This window comes from Neolamprologus brichardi, chromosome 23 (genome assembly GCF_056152115.1).
Source record: "Neolamprologus brichardi isolate AB-2024 chromosome 23, ASM5615211v1, whole genome shotgun sequence".
In the NCBI taxonomy this organism is placed as follows: Eukaryota; Metazoa; Chordata; class Actinopteri; order Cichliformes; family Cichlidae; genus Neolamprologus; species Neolamprologus brichardi.
Genome location: NC_142125.1, coordinates 4081584 through 4101097, shown reverse-complemented (window position 1 = coordinate 4101097; position 19514 = coordinate 4081584). Strand labels below are relative to the sequence as shown.

Below are 19514 nucleotides of genomic sequence, written 5' to 3'. Positions count from 1 at the left end.
ACCCTACCTGCACTCTTTTTCACGTCTTGTGCACTTTCCCTTGCTTTGGATGGTTGACCCCAAGTATTAAAACTCTTCCTCCTTCACTGTTACACCTGTCTCCCTCTCATTCACACACTGCTGACTTTTATTCCTTTTCTCTCCAGTGCATACCTGCAACTCTCCAGGCCATCTTCCACCTTCTTCCTATTCGTGTCATCTTTGAACGTCATAGTCCATCTCTGCAAGCAAGAATGATCTCAGATGTAATCCCACCCCCAACTTAAACCCATATGTCCCTCCAGCTGCACCTCACCACTGTCTTACTGTCCTCATACATGTTTTTCTAAGGCATGTTACAAAAAGGTTAAAGGTATAAAGTTTATGCTTTATTCTCCTGTTTTGAAGGCAGTCTTTGGGTTGCATAACATTGTTACACATCCATAATAAAGAAAAAAACATTACACAACTTAATGCATAGTTAATACAAAGATCACAGCTTAAACGGCCCCCATACAGCCCGGGCCGAATTTAAAGAAACGCCATATTAACAGGACTCGTCTGTCAAGCTTTCCACACATTCATGATTTTGTACTGCTGATTTATTAGTGGGTAAAGGCTGAATCTCAGTCTCAGAAAGAATGAAAATTGTACATGTCACTGAACTTGTAGTTCGAGTCATTTACTTTACTGTGGGGCAAACTTTTGCTGGCAACAAGAGGTCGAGGGTTATCTAGTATTTCAGGACTGTCAGTCTCCTCTGGCACGTTGGCACTCCTGGGTGATGTCGGGGAGGCACCGGTGAAAGACACACTGGCACTTTGTGCATGATGCGACCATGTGTTTGAGGCTGTACCAGTCAGGGACAAGTCTTCACCAAAGGAGGAGCATCCGGGAACGTTAAAAGAGTCGAGGCTGAAGGTCGAGGAGGCGGAGCTGACGTGAGCTGCTCGCGGTTCGTGGAGATTGAGTTTGGAGACCAGTGGTTTGCCGACTGTTACTTGCTGCCTTTCTTGTACTTCCTCATCCATGTTGGTGTAGGTGTAATGAAGGCATATTGTGAATGTGAACTCCCTCTATAAAGACAGTAAAAAGCACAATTTATTTTAGGTTTTTTTAGCAGTTATGAAAAAGCATCGGCTTCAGTCTTCAATGCATATGATTAAACTGCCTTTAGATGGCATATATAATTTTTTTTAAAGTTTCTTTAAGGCAGTGATTCCCAAAGTGTGGGTTGAGGCCCTCTGGGGGCCACAGCAAAACAAAAATTCTGTTTAAAATGATTTATCTATTCACATATTTATATAAATGTATTTATTTTTATAAAAACTACATTAAAACTGGTAATAAGAGGAGGTTACTTTGTGACATTACTCATTACTTTGACCCTTTGACGGGATTTCCTGTTTTTTAAGTGAGCTGCAGCCGGCTTGGTATTGGAAACGACTGCTCTGAGGTCATAAATAGAAGAACTTATTGTAAAAATAGGGGAAAATGACAGACCTTGAGTCTCTGCAGGCTGCGGATGCGCGTGTAGAGACTGTGGGCTTCTGGTGAAGGAAGCTCCTCTTTTATCAATAATAAACAGCCAGCTTCCAGTAGAGTCTCCTGATTGCTCTTCTTCAAATCAATGTCCACATCCTGCAAAAGTGATGCGAAAACTCTGTAAAGCTCAGTGCATTTTCAATTAGATGCTTGTGCTTTAACCCTTTAAAGCCAGTCAGAGCAGCACGCTCCGTTTTGTGCAACTATTTTTAAATCCCGGTAGCACTGCAACCACGTAAGCTAGCACAATAATTTTTTTTGCATATGAAACCGGAGAAGTTGTACTTGCACCTTATGTCATCAGCTTGTTCTAAGTCACGGTTTCCTTCCACATAAAGCTTTGCAAAAACTGCATAAAAAGCACTTGCAGCAACAAAAACATAATATTCCAGTAACATGCTTTGCCGATCCGATCAGCTGTTTGTAACACTTCCTACGTCCATCAGCGTGAATTATCGCATGTCCGCCATGAGCTGCCCGAAACCGGAAGTGATGTCATTTTCGCGGAAATGTAGTTTTTTACCATCAGGGCCTTATGAGCCTATACTGGTGTTTTTAAAAGTTATGTTTGACTTTATGACTTTCTGTGTCGTTTCTGGGATGCTTAGGACTCATATTGCACTGCTGGAAATAGTTTATTTTGATGCATATGCTGCTTTTTTGCAAATTTGCACTATAATATTTATTTTTGTTTTTCCTGCAGTGTATAAAAAATGGTGTATTTCAAAAAGAAAACTATGAAGACACTCAAAATAAATTTCCTGTGGTGGGAAACTATTTTGTGCAACTTTTTTGTATTTACAGTTTTGAGGGATAAGCCTCTTAAATTTCTCTAACTAGAAATATATGTTAAAAAAACAAAAACGATTTTCAATTTTTTTGTAGTTTATTGCACTTTTTTGCAATTTATGTAATTACTATGCACTTAATGCAGACATATTATTAAAATCTAGGCTGTAATGGTTGTATTGATATATAGCAACTTGAAATGCTCCCAAAAATGGCTCTACAGCATGTAAAAATATAATATAAGCTCTGGTGGACTTGGTTCTATGGTAGGTCTTAAAGGGTTAAGGGGCTGCAGCAGCAGATTTAGTCCTGGGTAAAATTCTGTCTGTTCTGTATTGAATCACATGCTTTTTAGATCTAAGTGGAATAATGCGTCACACACCTCAGGGAAATCGGTCAGCTGAGCCGAGCAGGAGACTATTTCATCGGGTTTGTCAAGTATCCGAGTGTAGATGACCATGACGTTGGAGAATTCTGCAGCAAATCCAAGCTGAACCTTCACTCCACAGTCAAACTGGAGGTAACGGCTTTCAGGGAGAACTGTGAAATAAATAAATAAATATGAGTAGAAATGTGCCTTTTGAAATATTTCATCATTTCAGTTAATACTTTTTTTTACCATGTGCAATAGCCCACTGCAGGTTTCGAGCTGAAGAGGATGCAGAACACTCAGAAACCTGTATCCTGTCAGTGAGGGAGCGTCTTTCAGAGAGATTACTGCGGAGCTCCAGCGCCTGCCGCCCTCGTGTGATTACACAGCGACCCATGTCTGAGAAGAAAAAACAAGCTTTAATATTGGGAGCACAGATGTGACGTGTCTATTTTTCTGTTGCAGGACATTATTTTTGTTTAAAACACTTTAATAATAGGACTAATATGCATTTTAAAAAGTGTCATAGATGATCTTAGAGCTTTAAATAACTGGATGAAATCAATTTAATAGTTTTTCTTGCAGGCTGTGCCACTAGATCTCAAATCTGTCATAAGACTAAACAGGCCATAAAATCAACAAATAATTGTAAAGTTATTTAAAATAGAAATGATGCACTCAGTTTGCACCATTCAGTGTGGGTTTTCATGCTACAGCATGTATAAGTGGGATATGACCGGACCTGCAACATCCTCCTTGTTAAACAGCATTTAGTGGGCTTTCAGGTTTCTCTTCATATCCACGTTGGCATATTGCTACACCTTGACTCAATCCATCTAAGTCTGGTAAATGTTGCCAATGAGTCAACACGCATGATAAGTACTTACATGAAAAATCAGTGAGTACCTCCCCACTGACTCCCTTGGAATCAGCTTTTCTTCCTCCAATAACTTTGATAGATTACAATGAAGCCATGAAAAAATTTACCTTCGTTGTATGCATTTTAAAAACATAAAAGTGGCTTTAATTACGGTGCTCACAGTTTACACACTAGGGCTGCCACGATTAGTCGACTAGTCACGATTACGTCGACGACTGATTTAATAGTCGACGCGTCGTTTGAAGCTTTGTAAGATCACAAAAGACGCAGGAATAAGTAGTAGGATTTAAGAGTGTAATAACGGACTGAAACAGAAGATGGCAGCACTGCATGTACAAGGATGCCAGCTGCCGTTAAACCCCGAAGAAGAAGAAGCTGTGTCCCAGAATTCATAGCGCAGCCCAGCTCAGTTTCCAACAATGGCGGCAGCTAGTTAGTTTTAATATTACTCTTATTATTCTTTCTGTGTCACAAAATAAACGTTTAACATATTTTCAGGCGAGAATGTAGCTGTGTAAACCTCAAATATCTGCTCAGTTTATCAAGACACCACATATTTTCAAAAGCGCTCCGACGTTTTCGGAGACGTCTGTTACCCACCAGCTCGATAGCTAGCCGGGGGCTAGGCTCACTAGAGCCGTGAGTACACCGGACTCCCGGCAAATCGATTTTCAAACCCACCACCGTCTTTCGCTACTCAGGTTAAACATATATAAGTCACTTAGATAACTTAACAATGTTATTGTTTGGCTTTTTTTTTAGTATTTTATTTGTTCCTGAGTAAATCGGTTTGGCTGAGATTAAAGTTATAGTTTTCACACAGCTGAATAAACATCAAGCAGACAACTGATTATCAGAAGTGTGAGATGCTCGAGAATATACTCCGGTGTCCTGTTATATTTTAGATAGCAAGGAGTTTATTAAACTTCACCGAAACAATCTGCAAATTTCATTGAAATTTAATAAACTATCATCTTGTCTTTATTTTTAGTTAGCACATACCTTAAACACTTAAAGCTGTAAGCTAATGATAGTTATATAAGAGCAGATGTTGCTGGTGCAATAAGCTGTACGTTTTACGTCCAATGGATGCATGATCTGATTAGTCGACTAATCGCAAAAATAATCGGTGACTAGTCGACTATCAAAATAATCGTTTGTGGCAGCCCTATTACACACATTACAAAGCTTCACCAAGGGTTCGAGCATCGTGCCAAAAACGAAAGGAATCAGTTTGTGGTTGATGCTCACAAAGTAGGAGATGGATACGCAAATTTATCCCAGCATTTCAGTAAGTGTCAGGAATAATCATTTCTCACTCCTCACACGACTTTGCAGAATTCCTGCAAAATGAAGGATGTTGAACTGTTTTCACAGTTACTTGAAAAGAAAAGCGAATGGACTTCTGTAAGTTTTGTGAAGACGTTTCACGGCGCATCCAAGAGACATCTTCACTTCTAAAACCGTCGGAGTCGGAGGTGTTTAAACCCCGTTGGGGGTTATCCCTTAAAAGGGTCGTTGACCCACTATTAATCGTGCTTTATCACATTAGCCAAGACATGTGTCAGTGACACCTTGCCTCATCCTATCATGTGACCTATTATAGTAAACCGACGCAATATTTTGGGGGAGCTTGCAAAGGATCTCAAGACTGCACTGTAGGTGGCCAATAGCTGGTGTCAGTACCCAGCCACTCTGTTCGATGATTGTTATTCACGGTGGACACAGATGGCCCCTTTTACTCCTCTTTCAAATCTTCTGTCTTTGAGTTCCAAAATGTGAACATTGGCATCCTCGAAAGAGTGACCTTTATCCTTTAGGTGCAGGTGTGCAGCTGAGTCTTGTCCTAAGGACTTAAGAAAATCTCCGGCACTGCCAGAGCAGTCTACTCTGAACGTGAAGCCAAACTGAAATCAGATATGTTTTTAAAATTTTTTTAGATGAGGAATATTGCGATCCGACAGATTGTTGAGTGCTCTACCTTCAGCCACTCTGTCGAGCATAACGGTGACCTTCTCGTCTTCACAAACTCGCCGTTTGAGGAAGCTTATGAAGATGCCATTTGACACGTCTTCCCTCTTCACCTCATACGCTTCAGCGTCTACGCATCTGAAAGACAGCAACTTTCACGTGAGTTTGACCTTGTAGCCTGAAGTAGAAATACACAATAAGTGCTAGAAAACAACACCCGATACTGAAGAAATTCAAAACTGAACCGCATTTAGGACTGGGAACTTACGTGGCATAACCAAACACTATATTTGCTGTGACCTTCAGCAGTCCAGGCTGCACGATGACATCATCGTGTGGGTTTCTGAAAAAGAAAACGCACGAACAGATTCAGAGGGTCTGCTCTGATTATAATTTCATTAAATAAAAACAAAACATACCTTTTGCGACACATGTCCAGCAGGAATACATTAAGACCAGTCTTCTTCTCCTGCATCTTTGTGAGTATATTCTGTACACACAAGCAGTGCTCTGATGTGTAGGAGACCGGCGCGTCAATGGGAACCATGAAGCTGTTTCCGTAGTTCTCATAGCCGTGACCAGCAAAATATAGCAAACCTTCAGAAGTAAAGAAAAACAGATGCAATTATTTATCCTAGTTGTATTCTCCATCTACCCATCTTCATCCGCTTTATCCGAGGCCGGGTCGCGGGGGCAGCAGCCTAAGCAGAGAGGCCCAGACCTCCCTCTCCCCAACCACCTCCTCCAGCTTATCCGGGGGAACTCCAAGGCGTTCCCAGGCCAGCCGAGAGATATAATCTCTCCAGCATGTCCTGGGTCTGCCCCGGGGCCTCCTCCCGGTGGGACATGCCCGGAACACCTCACCCAGGAGGCGCCCAGGAGGCATCCATATCAGATGCCCGAACCACCTCAGCTGGCTCCTTTCGATGTGGAGCAGCAGCGGCTCTACTCTGAGCCCCTCCCGGATGGCCGAACTTCTCACCCTATCTCTAAGGGAGAGGCCAGCCACCCTTCAGAGGAAGCTCATTTCTGCCGCTTGTATCCGCGATCTTGTTCTTTCGGTCACTACCCACAGCTCGTGGCCATAGGTGAGGGTAGGGACGTAGATCGACCGGTAAATTAAGAGCTTCGCTTTTACACTCAGCTCCCTCTTCACCACGACGGACCGGTGCAGCGTCCGCATTACTGCAGCTGCAGCACCAATCCGTCTGTCGATCTCCGGCTCCCTTCTCCCATCACTCGCGAACAAGACCCCGAGATACTTGAACTTCTCCACTTGGGGCAGAAACTCATCCCCGACCCGGAGTGGGCACTCCACCCTTTTCCGGCTGAGAACCATGGCCTCAGATTTGGAGGAGCTGATCCTCATTCCCGCTGCTTCACACTCAGCTGCGAACCGTTCCAGTGCGAGCTGGAGGCCCTCACCCGATGAAACCAACAGAACCACATCATCCGCAAAAAGCAGAGATGAGATTCTGAGGCCACCGAAGTGAAAGCCCTCCGCCACTTGGCTGCACCTAGAAATCCTGTCCATAAAAATTATGAACAGAACCGGTGACAAAGGGCAGACGTATGCAGCAGACGTACCGTAGACTCCTTTGTCGAGCAGCAACAGGAACTCAGTAACAGCGCTGTGCATCTCCTGCCAGTTGAGGTCGAGCAAGGAAACCACCTTGAAGTCCAACTGTCGAAGAAGGTTGGTCAACTCGTGGACGTCAGAAATGGGAGCACACAGCTGCGTGTGGTAAATGTAGTTCATGTTACCAATCAGAAGAGCGACTTTGTCTGTGGCTGTGGACAGGAAGAGAACGAGCAGTGAAACACCCACAAATCGACAAAAGTAAGACTCGGTATTTGTCTGTTTGCTTGCGTAAATTCACCATAAACGTCCTTGGCAGATGGGGGCGAACTGGCTATCTGTTGAAGCGGATGTGTTTTGTAGGATTTGTGGACTTCCTGTGACTCTGAGAACACCAAAAGAAAAAACATGCTGTGTTATCTGATAACTATTTGTTTAACATCTCGTTTTCACTTCTGTAAAGCATGGTAACCAGACTAACCAGACTTCACATTAACCCAATTAACCACAGCTATCAGTAGCTGTTTTTAGGTTACAGTATACACATGCACACTATCTATAAATACCACTGTTTAATTACCTGTTATATTTAAAAAGAGGAATCAAAGTCAGACGGGACATAGAAATTACAATACTGCGGTAGTTCCTCTAAATATTCTACCAGAAATTAAAGAGTACCTAGACCGCGGTCAACCTCTACCCAGGAGGCGTCAGTGACAGAACTGGGGCCTGCATGAGAGTCGAAAACAAGAACAGTTACCACAGCACGGTACTGCCATTTTGTAACTATACAAATGTGAAGTGTCAGACTTATTCTAATGTGCTTTTACTTATTTACTTCATGCAAATATATAAACATTTTAACATTAAGAGCTTACTAAATTTTCTCATTTATGTTTACATCCCTAATTTAGAAAATACAAACAATGGCTCACCGATGGTGACTGTTGCCGTGCTGCTCCACACCTCATGATACAAATTGAACACCTTGCACGTGTACTCTCCTCTGTGTGCTGTGGTCACACATGGGATCTGCACAGATACAAAGCATACGCCACATAGAGCATCAAGCTGACATCGAGCTACAACCTGCAGAGATGGAAAATGAATGTGGGAGTGCTATAAACTTGTAACTGCCAAGTGACTCCCGGTACATGGAGTGATTTGGATCCTTACTGATAGTCACATCCCTCGTGGGGGACCAAAAAGCCATCACGTGACAGCAGAGATGGGCAGTAACTGTAATCCAATTACTTTTTTCAAGTAACGAGTAAAGTAAGGGATTACTATTGCAAAAACGGTAATTAGATTACCGTTACTTTCCCGTAGGAACGCTGCGTTACTGCGTTACTAAAACCGTGAGAGCAACAATGGATCACATATCGAGTGCAGAGAGAGTATGAGTGTGCAGCGTTTAAAGCGTGGAAGTACTGACCTTACTTTGAGTTTGATTCCATAAAAAGTGACAAAAACATTAGTGTCCGTTGTGCGTGGGAAGAAAACTTCTTTTTACAGCGAATAAAACCCCTAAACTTCCAAGCAAGCACCGAGTAGCTACGACGTAATGGGAAACTCACAGAGAAACTCGCGGATTCTTCCACTGACCGCTGCGGCACACCTGCACCAGGATAAACCTCCGCCTACCCCACTCCTGCTTTACAGGTGAAAATAGAGCAAAAGGACCGCTAGTCTTTGATTTTATTTATTTTCTGCTGTGTTTTACTTGCATCTATTTGAAAGAGTGAGTGTAAACACACAAAAAAAAATTATTTTATGTGCTGGAATGTGCAGAAAATAGGTTTAAATATTAAACAAATTTCTTCCAGTCAGAGAATGTTGCAGATAATTAAATTTTTGCTTGATGCATAAAGTTAAAAGGTTAAAACTAATAAAACAAGTTTTAAAAAGAGACTTTTCCATTTGATTACATTTTGTATGATGGATTATGTAGAAAAAGTAGAATTGGGCTGAAAGATCTATTTATCACCTATTCAGGTTGTAAATCGTGATTTTAAAAAGTAACTAAGTAACTAAGTAATTAATTACTTTTGAAAATAAGTAATCAGTAAAGTAACGGGATTACTTTTTGGGGGAAGTAATCAGTAATTAGTTACTGATTACTTTTTTCAAGTAACTTGACCAACACTGCGTGACAGCCAAAATGTAAATATTTAGGTATTAAAATGCAGAACCCATAAACCAATAACTGATGCTCACGTGCCTATCTCCATCTTTTATATACAGTCTATAACCGATATAACAATCAGCTGCATTTTAATGTGAAAGTTTAAAAAAAAATTAAGGTGTTGCAGACATGTGACATTTTCTTACAAATGTTAAATGGACTGATTCTTATATTTATACTTTACTTGAGTAGAAGACGTCTTAAGTTTCCGACACACGTGTGCTTTCTATCCAACACTCACCGAGTAATGCATCTCAGGGTTCAGTATCTTGCCCAAAGAAACTATGGCATGCAGACTGGAGCAGACAGAGATTGAACTAGCAACGTTCCGATTAGTAGATAAACTAGAATACTTGCTCTATCTCCTGAGCCACCCAATTTAGGATCAAGTGAACGAGGTTCCGGTCACAGAGGTCACACAGTCGCCACCCATCCAGTAAGCACTGATGGAGGTTGATATCAGTTGCTCGGGAAATTATTACTAAAGCCCAGGTCACACAGACCAGTCGGTGAACCCCCAGGAACCACTTGCCACTAGGGAAAAATGCATTTTCCTTATATGGTTGATAAAAATTGCTTGGATGGACATGACAGATGTGTCTACAAGCATTGTGCAGTTAATCTGTGACGTTGAGTCATAACTTCTGCTTTTAGGTGAATACGGTACTCTCTCTGCAACAAAGTTCATTCCCCACACAGCTCCAGGACACATCGCCAAATAGTTGTTTTCCATCCCAACTATATCCACATGCACAAAAATACCCATCTTTCCATCGCAAATGGTGAATATATCATATCCAGTGCGCATGACGTCACATGTAAATCCACCGTGCTCTTTAAGTGAATATAATTCAGTGGTTTTCATATCCAGTAGAGAAGCAGCTCTGTGCAGCATAGCTGTGCTGCTTACTTACCCTGAGCGAGCTCGTCTTTTGTTGTGGCATGGGCACTTTGTTGTGGTACCACTCATACTGTGCAGGTGGGTTTCCCTCTGCAGTGCACTCCAGGACTAGAGTGTCCCCCTCAGAGGCTGCCTGGGACCGCGGGCGCTGGATGATATGCAACCCGCTCACTGAACCTGGAAACAGACTGCTGCTGCAGCCTGAGAAAAGTCACCAAAACATTACATGACATGCTGAAAGATAAATTAAAACGACGTCAGAGAAGCAGAAGGAAGAAGAACCTGCAGAGGAGATCAAGCGAACTTGAGCCCACTTGGAGAAAACAAATTTCTCTCCATGGCTTATCCTGCAGATATAGTGACCCTGGTGGGTGGGGCTTAAAGGGCAAAGAACCAGTTCTGAGGAATTTCCTGATTCCCCCAAAATCTATAAGACAAAAGCAAAAAAAATCAACATGCATGAGAGTTCACAGCTGAAACTGTGTTAAGATATTAAGATGCTATCTCATTGCCTCTGCGGGTTTATCCAGGAATCTTTTTCCTTCTTTTTATAATCCATTAATCACAAAAATGTCAGTGACCTCCTGTTTGCCTTTGAACCACTGGTAGCCGAGTCCGGGGGGACCAGAGGCCCTGCAGGTCAATACCACATTGCTGCCAGGTGCGGCTTCCTGGGACTGCGGCTGCACTGTGATCTGAATCTGCTCTGCCACTACCACACAAACACACAACATGAGCAAACACATCACAGGAGAGAAGAAACAAAGAAAGGGCATTACTAAATATTACTGCTAGAGACTAAACTGGGGAAAAAACTGCTCCATACAAGGCCTAGTATTGTTACTGACCATGTCTATCTTTTAATGACCCCAGTGTATCAGCTTTATGACACGTGCAAAACGACCAATACTGCTGTGCATATGTGAGTAAATCAAAATCATTGTAAATCAGTGGGCTCGTGCTTGCTGTTTACAATCTGCATTCTACCTGCACACGGACACACCGCCATTTCTTTATATAGGGGAAACAGTTTACCTGAAGATGAAGTGGAAAGAGTTGTGATGTTGTAAGAGAGAAGCATACATCGCCGAGGCAAAAAAGAAGGAAAAAGTGCGACTGGGGAAACTTAAATAATGGTGTCTGAAGTCTGAGGAGGCAGCCAGAACAGGGGCAGCTTTCCAAAGAGTTTACACAGGCGTGATTACTCCAATTACTGGCTGAAATAACAAAGGTGCCGAATTACTTTTCCCTTGAGATGCTCACTAAAAGTTAAACTTGATATGAGAAGACTAACAGGGTATAAGAAAAATAAGAAAACGAGGAAAAGGAGCGTGTGATCTATCAGCCGCAGATAACTTACTCTATGAAACTGGACTGTAAGTGACGAATATATAGCCAGAAGTCATGTTTAATTAAAGATAGGATGAGATAAGAGATACTGGAATGTATCTTTTACATTTAAATGTGTTTAAATGTAAAGGTTAAAGCCTATACTTAACCATTAAGCATTCTGTTTTCTTTACAAGTAATTTTATTTTTAAATGTTGATGTATTTTGGGGGATTTTGTGGCTTATGGGGTTCTGGAAAACTGTCTGTAATTATCAGGGTTAGCCTTATTATTCGTAATAGTAGTATTTCAGTATTCATTTATGCACAGATTTGTGTGTATGCCCTGTTAGTAAATGAGGGTCAGTTAGTTTACTGTAGTCAAATGGCCTCCACGGTCACATGATTGAGATGACAGTCACAGTCATTAGAATTAAGGTAGTTCTGAAGGCAAAAGGAAGTACTAGTGAGGTGTACCTAATAAAGCGGCTTGTGAATGTGTGTTTTACAGTTACATGGTCTAAACAGGACTATGTCTTCCTCCTGTTTATAAGGAAACAGTAGGTAACAGTCGCAGTAAGAAACAGACTTTGCATATATAACAGCCCAGTGACTTCTCCTTTACCTGCAGTGGTGAGGAACTGCACAGCTTCCTGGTGCTCCATCTTCCTCAGGCAGTGGAGCAGGAAGTCCAGGGAGCAGGAACGCTCAGCCAGTAATGCCAGCAGGGTGCGTGCCGGGCTGCCTGCAGCAGTCAGCACCTGGAGAGAACAGCTGGTCAGCTCCCGCTCACTGCAGGAGACAGGGCAGTGTGTGATGTTAGCAGATGGTGGCATAGTCAGTCTTGAGGGGGATCCATAACCCCCCATAACAACACACCATACAGTAGAGACACAGCTTAAGTTTTAGAAACTGTGAGTAAAGCGTAAAGCTACCACCTTCACGTGATGCCTTCAAGGTCTCACCTGCAGCGGAATTTCGGCTGCTCGGACACCGCGTTAGCTAGCTGCCTCCATCCACAGGTGGAGTTGTCCAACATCTTTGCCAGCTTAATTAGGATTTCGTCGCTGAGAGTACCGATGCTCCTTTTCCACTCCTCCATCTTCGTAATCCTTCACTACTAACAAAGCAGGACATCGAATTTAAACTTTAGGAGCTAAAATCGCCGAGTGACTGCGCAGTCGCGGTTTCTCTAACGCTTCTACCTCGAGGTGTGACTGACAGCGGTGATCTACAACATTGCTTTGATTGTTGAATGAATGCACTACTTATTCGCCTACGGAGCCGAAACGCCACTAACCTACGGGTTGTAAACACAGCCTCGGGTTTTCCCGTTTCTTACTTTATGAAAATCCGCCTATAACTGCACACGCCCGCGGATCATAGCACCGCTGTGAATCAGGAGGAAGACTTAACAACGAAACTCCCCGAAAATGAACTGAGTTGAACTCATACCAAACTATCAAGACGTCCATTAATAGCTGCGCCAAGTGCCGCTTCCGCTATTTAGCGCTACTAAAACCTTAGTTTTTTGGGGGGGATTTTAAGCCGTTAAATAAGCGCTCGACTTACCAGATTTACAACAAACCGGTGTTCAAATCTCAAATACATAGAAAGAGGAACAGAGTTACTTTTACATTAACGAGATAGATGATGCATCCTGATACAATCACTCTTCCAATCTTGCATGATTTGTTCCCCAGATGAGTCGCTTCTCATTTCGGTTCCTCGTTTCTGCAACCCCTGCTACGCAGTCATTTGCATGAAGCGTTTTTTATGGCAACACCACCACTGTAGCTAGTATTTAAAGATCAGCGCAATAACTATTACAAACTGCGACCCAAAGCTTTTCCTGTGACTTGGGGTTGGGCTGAAAAGCACCGACTTACCAACCGTGAACACAGCTCTACATTACAACCTAAAGTGGTGCCACATCTGGATACCTAATATCAATTAAAGCAATGGGACAAACTCAACTTTTGAATATAATTTCATTTTTATTTATAGACAGTCTGCACATTCACAAACAGGCAATGTGATTTGCAAAAAGAAAACAAAACACCATAAACACATGTTCAAATGATTTAATCCAAGTTAAACACAATGAAATCCTTTTTTTCTACTTTTTGCCACAAAGTAACTACTCCAGAGCGTTCTAGTATACAACAGATATGTTGAAAATTGTTACTACAACTTCATGAAAACTGGTCAAATTTGATTTAATGAAGAGTTTGTCTGAAGTGAGACAATAACTTTATTAGGTTCATATGATGTTCAGTTTTGGCCTTCTTGAAGGACTCCTTTGCTGTTATATCACCACCTTTGTTTAACACAAGAGAACATTTGCATCAAACAGAACCAGCGATGAAGAGACAAAAGTCTCTCAGCTGTCAGGTGGGATAGACTGATCCAGAAGTCCGTTTCTGTCATGGTAATTCAGTCCAGGGTGTAAAACACTGCTGTTGCCCTCAGTATGTCCAGTGAAACCCTAAAACTTCTTCCCTTTATGTAGTCTGTTGAAACGCCAAATGTTTTCCTTCCTCAGACGTTTCCAATACTCCCAAGAGTCCGACTCGAGCTCGTTCAGCTTTTTGGCCGCTCCCAGGTTTAACTGGAACAACCTGAGTGAAAGAAAAGAGAAAAAGAAGTGAAATATCACAACTACAACAACAACTCACAAAGAAGTTCCCCGATTACTTAAGCAGTGAGTCGATATGTCTATGATACAATATCAACTAATATAAAAACCAAAAGCACTCATATTTTGGAAATGGCCAGTATTCATAATCACTGCAGGTAGAAAGGCTGTGGAGGCCTTTGAGTTTAAAAATAGATGTAAAAGTAAATTCAAAATTAAAGAAAATTACCTACAAATGGCACAGATTCACACAACTGCTAGCTTCTCCTAACAAGTTCTGGCCGATTGCAGACTTTTTGCTGTAAAACGAAACATCCACCAAGCTCAAATTTTGAAAAACACTGCACACATTTTACGTTTTGCCCTTGATCTCGCTAAGCTCTCCTTTTTCCCCTCTTCTCTTTTCCTTCATTCTCTAGCTGGTCACAGTTAGATGGCTGCCTCTCCTCAGACCTGGCTCTACTGGTTTCGTCCTGTTTAAAGGGAGTTCTTCCTTCCTGCTCTCGCCAAGTGCTGCTCATACGGTATCGTCTGATTGTTGAGTTTCCTCAGTAATAAAGACCTTGAAAGGCCTTTATCTTTTAGTTTAAAGCAGCTTGAGGTGACATATGAGTAGAAATGCATTTTATATTATCTATATTAAAAATACAGGCTTATTTTCTCTAGATTTCTTTAAACGGTCTTCAGGAATTTCAGGAATAGTTCTCCGGGCTTCTTGAAGGACATTCAAAGCTCTTCTTTGGATCTTGGCTGGCTTTTGTTGCATTCTCTGTCAAGATGATCCCACACTGTTTTAATAATTTTGAGTTATGGGCTCTAGGGAGGACAATCCATGACTGCATTTTTTCAATCCAGATATACTTTTATTGCATTGCAAGCAATAAAAGGTCTCATCTGCAGCGGAAGTTTGGCTGCTCGGACACCGCGTTAGCTAGCTGCTAACCCATAGTTTACAAATGGCTGTGAACACTCACTGACCACTTGTCGAGTGTCTTCATATATTTTCATGGACACAGTGCACAGCGTGTTGAAATATGGTATAGATGTTCAGCTGGTCCAGCTAGTTTAGCTAATAGCTCTTTGGAAATCACAATGTTGGTCCAAAAATACTATTTTATGCCTCTCAGCGTGTTATCTTTGGCATTTTTTGTAGATTCAGCTAAAGACATGGGAACAAATTAAGCATTTAATAGTTAGGACAGCCAATGTCCAAAGAAAAACTTAGAAAAAATTCCCTGGAGAAAAAAAGAAATACAATAAAGACATATAGTCATAGTCCCAACTCTGTGCTTCACTATTAAGAATAAATGTACTGTGGTATAACTGCTGAACAAATGTATTCTTATTACAGTCTGTGAGCTGCAAGAAGAACTCATATTTTACTTGATAAAGCAATGCATGTCTTTTATTCAGAGATACTGAATAAAAGTGTAAGAGTGTAAGTAGTTTCCCATTCACTGCCATTGTTTTCAGAGGATCGCACCGTGGCTCTGATTAGTGGCACGATGTCTCATTCTGTACCTCTCGATCACTGCTGCAGCTGTGTTTCTGCATTTAATTTAATCACTGATCGTCCACTTTGTGTTTCGATCTTTATAAAGATCTGGTGTTCACAGTCATTTCAGGAGCAGGTTTATACATTTGGACTAAATGGAAATCGCACCTGCAGACAGATTTGTTTCAGGAATCACAAGTTTCCTAAGTTTTATATCAGTTTTGGAATTTTTTTGAAAACCAGTAAACTTCTAAAAAATGCCTATTAATTAATTTAAGCTAAGGAGGCACAACCAGTTTCTGGAGCCAGATGTGGACTTACTTTTCCCAGAACATCACACCATTTATTTGTTCAGTAAATGGGTGAAACCTCCACTGGATGTGTGTACGATGATGACACAACGAGGGAAAACATTAAATAAAAAATTAACATAACGTGCACTCTCACCATTCAGGGTACTCCTCAGGAGGCTTCAGCTTGGGGTCTTCCCCTTGTTTGAAGATGTTGACCCCTACTGCGTGAGATGTGAGTCTGACAGGATCTTTACACACCTCTGGACCTTTCAGTTCCTCTTTCATCATGCCTTTACCCTTTCCCTTGGCCGCTAAAAGATGGAGGAAGAGATTTGTGACACATGCGTTAAATTAAACTCATGTGGAATGAAGAAAAAAAATATCCACACATTTTAAATTTAATGTGATCTAAATGACACATGCGACGACATCTCCCCTTTTTGTTTTTATATATTGGCACACAGATGTCCTCTTTACTCACCAACTTTCTTAGCATATCCACATGTCTGTCCTCTGTTTAATATGCTCACTCTGCACAGAAACGATGTGTTGTTTCCGGTGAGGCACTGCGCTACCGGTGCTATCCGTAACAAACTGTACCGTAACATTTTTACTTTATTTTAAAAACGAACTCCACCATGCTACAACTTGACATTCAGTTTTGCCTCAACTTCCGCTTTCTGCCTCGTATTTGCCTCGTTAGAAGTAGAGTACAGCACCCCCCGTGGCTGGGAAGAAAAACCGCAGGACATTTTCATGCATACTTGGGTCGCTTCCTTTCACCTCCCGATAGGTGGCAGCACTGATCCGTCTGTCAGAGCAGAAAGCAGAAGAAGACGACAAACAGCTTCTCGAACATGTCTGAGTACGCTACAGTCCAGAAAAGTGCCCTGAAATTAAAGGGTGTGGGAGATATTTCTGCTGGGAAAAAGTAAGTCTTAGTAGTATCAGCGCTTAGAAGAAAATGTACGAAAAAGACATCTCTGTTAAGTCGATGAAATACTTCAAATTATGTGGTTGTGTTCGTACCAGGCTATGGTTAGCCCTTTTGCTAGTAGGAAAACAAACCTCTTTGTTCACTGAACGTGTGTGAATATGAGTAATATCACGTAATATTTGAAGAGGCCAACAAATATGAAAATAACATTTAAACGCATGCTTCGTGGCCCCAGAGCTGTTGATAGTAGAATTATGGACTGTAACAGAAGGGGTAGCTAGCTAGCTAGCTAGCTTGGCAAAAACAAAACGACCGACTAATATATACTTTATTTTGTACGACACTGGACACACATCCCTTATAAATGTTAAAATCTAAAATACACAAAACCAGCTGAATAGTTAGTTGTTCAGAAAACAGGAGACACAAGGTTTTGAACGCTAAAGACAGATGTGTGTTACGTAATACATGATTACTGCTGTAGTTGTGGGACTGTGCAGGCCTCAAGTGCTTACAGGATCTTTGTGTATTCAAATGAAACCTGTTTTTAGTGGTATTTGACTAACATACTCAAAAAACCCCAACTTGAATGGTATGTGCAGTACTGTGCAAGTCTTGTGGCACCTCTAATTTCTTTGTTTTTGTTTTTATTTTGCTGTAATTGTTCTTTAGTTGTGTTGATAAATAGTTGGCCAGGCGGTATGAAGGCATTTCAAAGGTTTTTATCTCACCTTAAAAATAAGGCAAATAGAAAAGAAGAAGTTGGAGGCCTAAAAGAAAATTCATCTACAGTGGATGAATAGTATTTGAATGTGTTGTCCTTAAGAACATCCCAAAAAGACCTGATACAGAACCTGAGAGATGGCCCTTCAGTGGATCCATCTACTGTTTGCTGAAGCTTCATCAGAATTGTACTCAGGCTGTCAAGTAACCATTCTCGAGGAAGAGAAATGAGGGGGAAAAGGCTGAAGTATATCAAATTACTCAAGAAGTGGAACAAAATCAGTGGCACCAGGTCTTATGGAGTGAAATGTGAAATTTTTGGTCCAAATTGTTGTTAACATGTGGAAGAATTCAGGAGAGAAGTTTCATTTTTGATCCCAAACACACAGTTAGACATTAGTAGTCACCATTGGTGTACTCGATTAAAAAAATTGCTGCAGCTATTTCCAATTTTTCTGGCAAAACATTTTTGTAAAAGAGGAGTGGCTCAAGACCTTTGCACAGTACTGTCCTGCATGTACATTTTCTTGCACAGAATTGGTAATAAATTATAAGGTATAATAATGGTGTTTCTCTTATTTTTAGGAAGAAGAAGAAGAACAAGGAGAGCAAGCATCGTATGGAGCAGGTCGTTACCAGCCAAAGCGATGAGGAGGTGAAAACCAAGAAAGTATATCTTGACAAAAGGACACCGGCACAGATTGCTTTTGACAAGATGCAAGAGAAACGGGTGAGTTCATTTTCTCCAGCGTTCAAGTGATTGAATTGTGAGGGGAACCAAAGCTAACATAAGTATTAATAGATTGTAGAAGTTTCTGTTTAGAAGAAGTGAATTATTTGTAAGGTTGGGTTCAAATTTGGCCCTTTAAGGACTGGAAAAACAAACTTGAGCTGCTTGAAAACTGCAGCCAAATCTATTATTCTCTGAAGTAAATTATCTAAACTCAGAATCTCTTTTGTTGTTTAGGGCAATATTTCCTAAAGCCATCTTTATTGTCAGCATCATGAATTATAGCAGGGTTTCAATAACAAATCTGCATCAGGTCTGCCAGTGGAAAAACATCAACTGGTAATGATGTTTCACTAAGGTATTGATAATATTACCTCTAAGAGACAGCCAACAGTTTTAGCACTGTACAATAATTCCAAAATAGTGTAGTTTTGAAATGCACATTTGCCTAATAAGCATTCCCAATTCCCAGTTCATTTCTGAAAAGAGACCTAAATCCCTTTGGGAATGGCATCCAGTGTGAAAATCTGCCAAATCAACTTTGGTGCTACCTGCTGCGGTGACCACTTGTGAACAAAGAAGCATCCAAACCTTGACTTGTTATGTAATCTGAAATAAATTCTTATTTTGTCTGTGTGTGTATCAATCTTACTCCCACTAAATCCAGTAGTCTGTGTTAACTGTTTTGGGGTTTTTTTTTTTCTCCCCTTTGGCAGAGATTTAAAGATTGTGAATGTGTAAAACTAAAGTTCTAATGTAAATTGTTTGGCATTAAATTTCTCTCCATTTCTTTTTAACAGCAAATGGAGCGGATTTTGAACAAGGCATCAAAGACCCACAAACACAGAGTCGAGGTAAGCGCTTCCTTAACTCGGCCTTTCAGAGAGATAGATTTAAGACAACATTTACGTAAAACTCAATATCAAAATTGCATATTTCTTAATAGAAACAGTTTGTGACATTATGTTGTTGTTGTTTATCAGGATTTTAACCGTCACCTGGACAACCTGACAGAGCATTATGACATCCCCAAAGTCAGCTGGACCAAATAAACCGGAGCAGATGTTCACTCTTGTTTTATCACTTGTACAAAATGTTTCTGCACCATGTTTTTTGAAATGTATATTTGTTGTTTACAATTAAAATTAATTTGATTTCACCTTCATACTTTG

At 41.1% G+C, this 19514-nt stretch overlaps 3 protein-coding genes across 3 annotated transcripts; 1 reads left to right on the top strand and 2 right to left on the bottom strand.

The window, feature by feature from the left end:
* Positions 1-379: 379 nt before the first annotated feature.
* malt2 (MALT paracaspase 2) lies at positions 380-10374 on the bottom strand. Its single transcript, XM_087836058.1, has 12 exons — positions 10213-10374; positions 8049-8145; positions 7792-7842; positions 7415-7498; positions 7122-7325; positions 5954-6131; positions 5803-5877; positions 5545-5672; positions 2933-3082; positions 2696-2853; positions 1483-1620; positions 380-1055 (listed from the first exon to the last, which is right to left on the bottom strand). The coding sequence occupies exons 1-12, from the start codon at positions 10240-10242 to the stop codon at positions 612-614; spliced, it is 1737 nt and encodes a 578-aa protein (XP_087692184.1). The 5' UTR covers positions 10243-10374; the 3' UTR covers positions 380-611.
* A 3222-nt stretch (positions 10375-13596) lies between these two features.
* Positions 13597-16636, bottom strand: mrpl54 (mitochondrial ribosomal protein L54). Its single transcript, XM_006800426.3, has 3 exons — positions 16434-16636; positions 16107-16263; positions 13597-14147 (listed from the first exon to the last, which is right to left on the bottom strand). Exons 1-3 carry the CDS (start codon positions 16558-16560, stop codon positions 14015-14017), a joined length of 417 nt encoding a protein of 138 aa, XP_006800489.2. The 5' UTR covers positions 16561-16636; the 3' UTR covers positions 13597-14014.
* Positions 16637-16748: 112 nt separating this feature from the next.
* fam32a (family with sequence similarity 32 member A) lies at positions 16749-19509 on the top strand. The gene is made up of 4 exons (XM_035911899.2): positions 16749-16883; positions 18198-18342; positions 19143-19196; positions 19326-19509. Exons 1-4 carry the CDS (start codon positions 16810-16812, stop codon positions 19392-19394), a joined length of 342 nt encoding a protein of 113 aa, XP_035767792.1. The 5' UTR covers positions 16749-16809; the 3' UTR covers positions 19395-19509.
* Positions 19510-19514: the final 5 nt, after the last annotated feature.

Excerpts from the sequence above, each read along its gene's own strand:
- fam32a (XM_035911899.2), top strand. The coding sequence starts at position 16,810 with ATGTCTGAGTACGCTACAGTCCAGAAAAGTGCCCTGAAATTAAAGGGT. Across the intron at positions 16,884-18,197 it reads GATATTTCTGCTGGGAAAAA|GAAGAAGAAGAAGAACAAGG; the intron begins GTAAGTCTTAGT and ends TCTTATTTTTAG. Across the intron at positions 18,343-19,142 it reads ACAAGATGCAAGAGAAACGG|CAAATGGAGCGGATTTTGAA; the intron begins GTGAGTTCATTT and ends TCTTTTTAACAG.
- malt2 (XM_087836058.1), bottom strand. The coding sequence starts at position 10,242 with ATGCCACAACAAAAGACGAGCTCGCTCAGG. Across the intron at positions 8,146-10,212 it reads AAAAGACGAGCTCGCTCAGG|ATCCCATGTGTGACCACAGC; the intron begins GTAAGTAAGCAG and ends GTATCTGTGCAG. Across the intron at positions 2,854-2,932 it reads GCAGTGGGCTATTGCACATG|TTCTCCCTGAAAGCCGTTAC; the intron begins GTAAAAAAAAGT and ends TTTATTTCACAG.
- mrpl54 (XM_006800426.3), bottom strand. The coding sequence starts at position 16,560 with ATGTTACGGTACAGTTTGTTACGGATAGCACCGGTAGCGCAGTGCCTC. Across the intron at positions 16,264-16,433 it reads TGGATATGCTAAGAAAGTTG|CGGCCAAGGGAAAGGGTAAA; the intron begins GTGAGTAAAGAG and ends TCCATCTTTTAG. Across the intron at positions 14,148-16,106 it reads CCTGAGGAGTACCCTGAATG|GTTGTTCCAGTTAAACCTGG; the intron begins GTGAGAGTGCAC and ends TCTTTCACTCAG.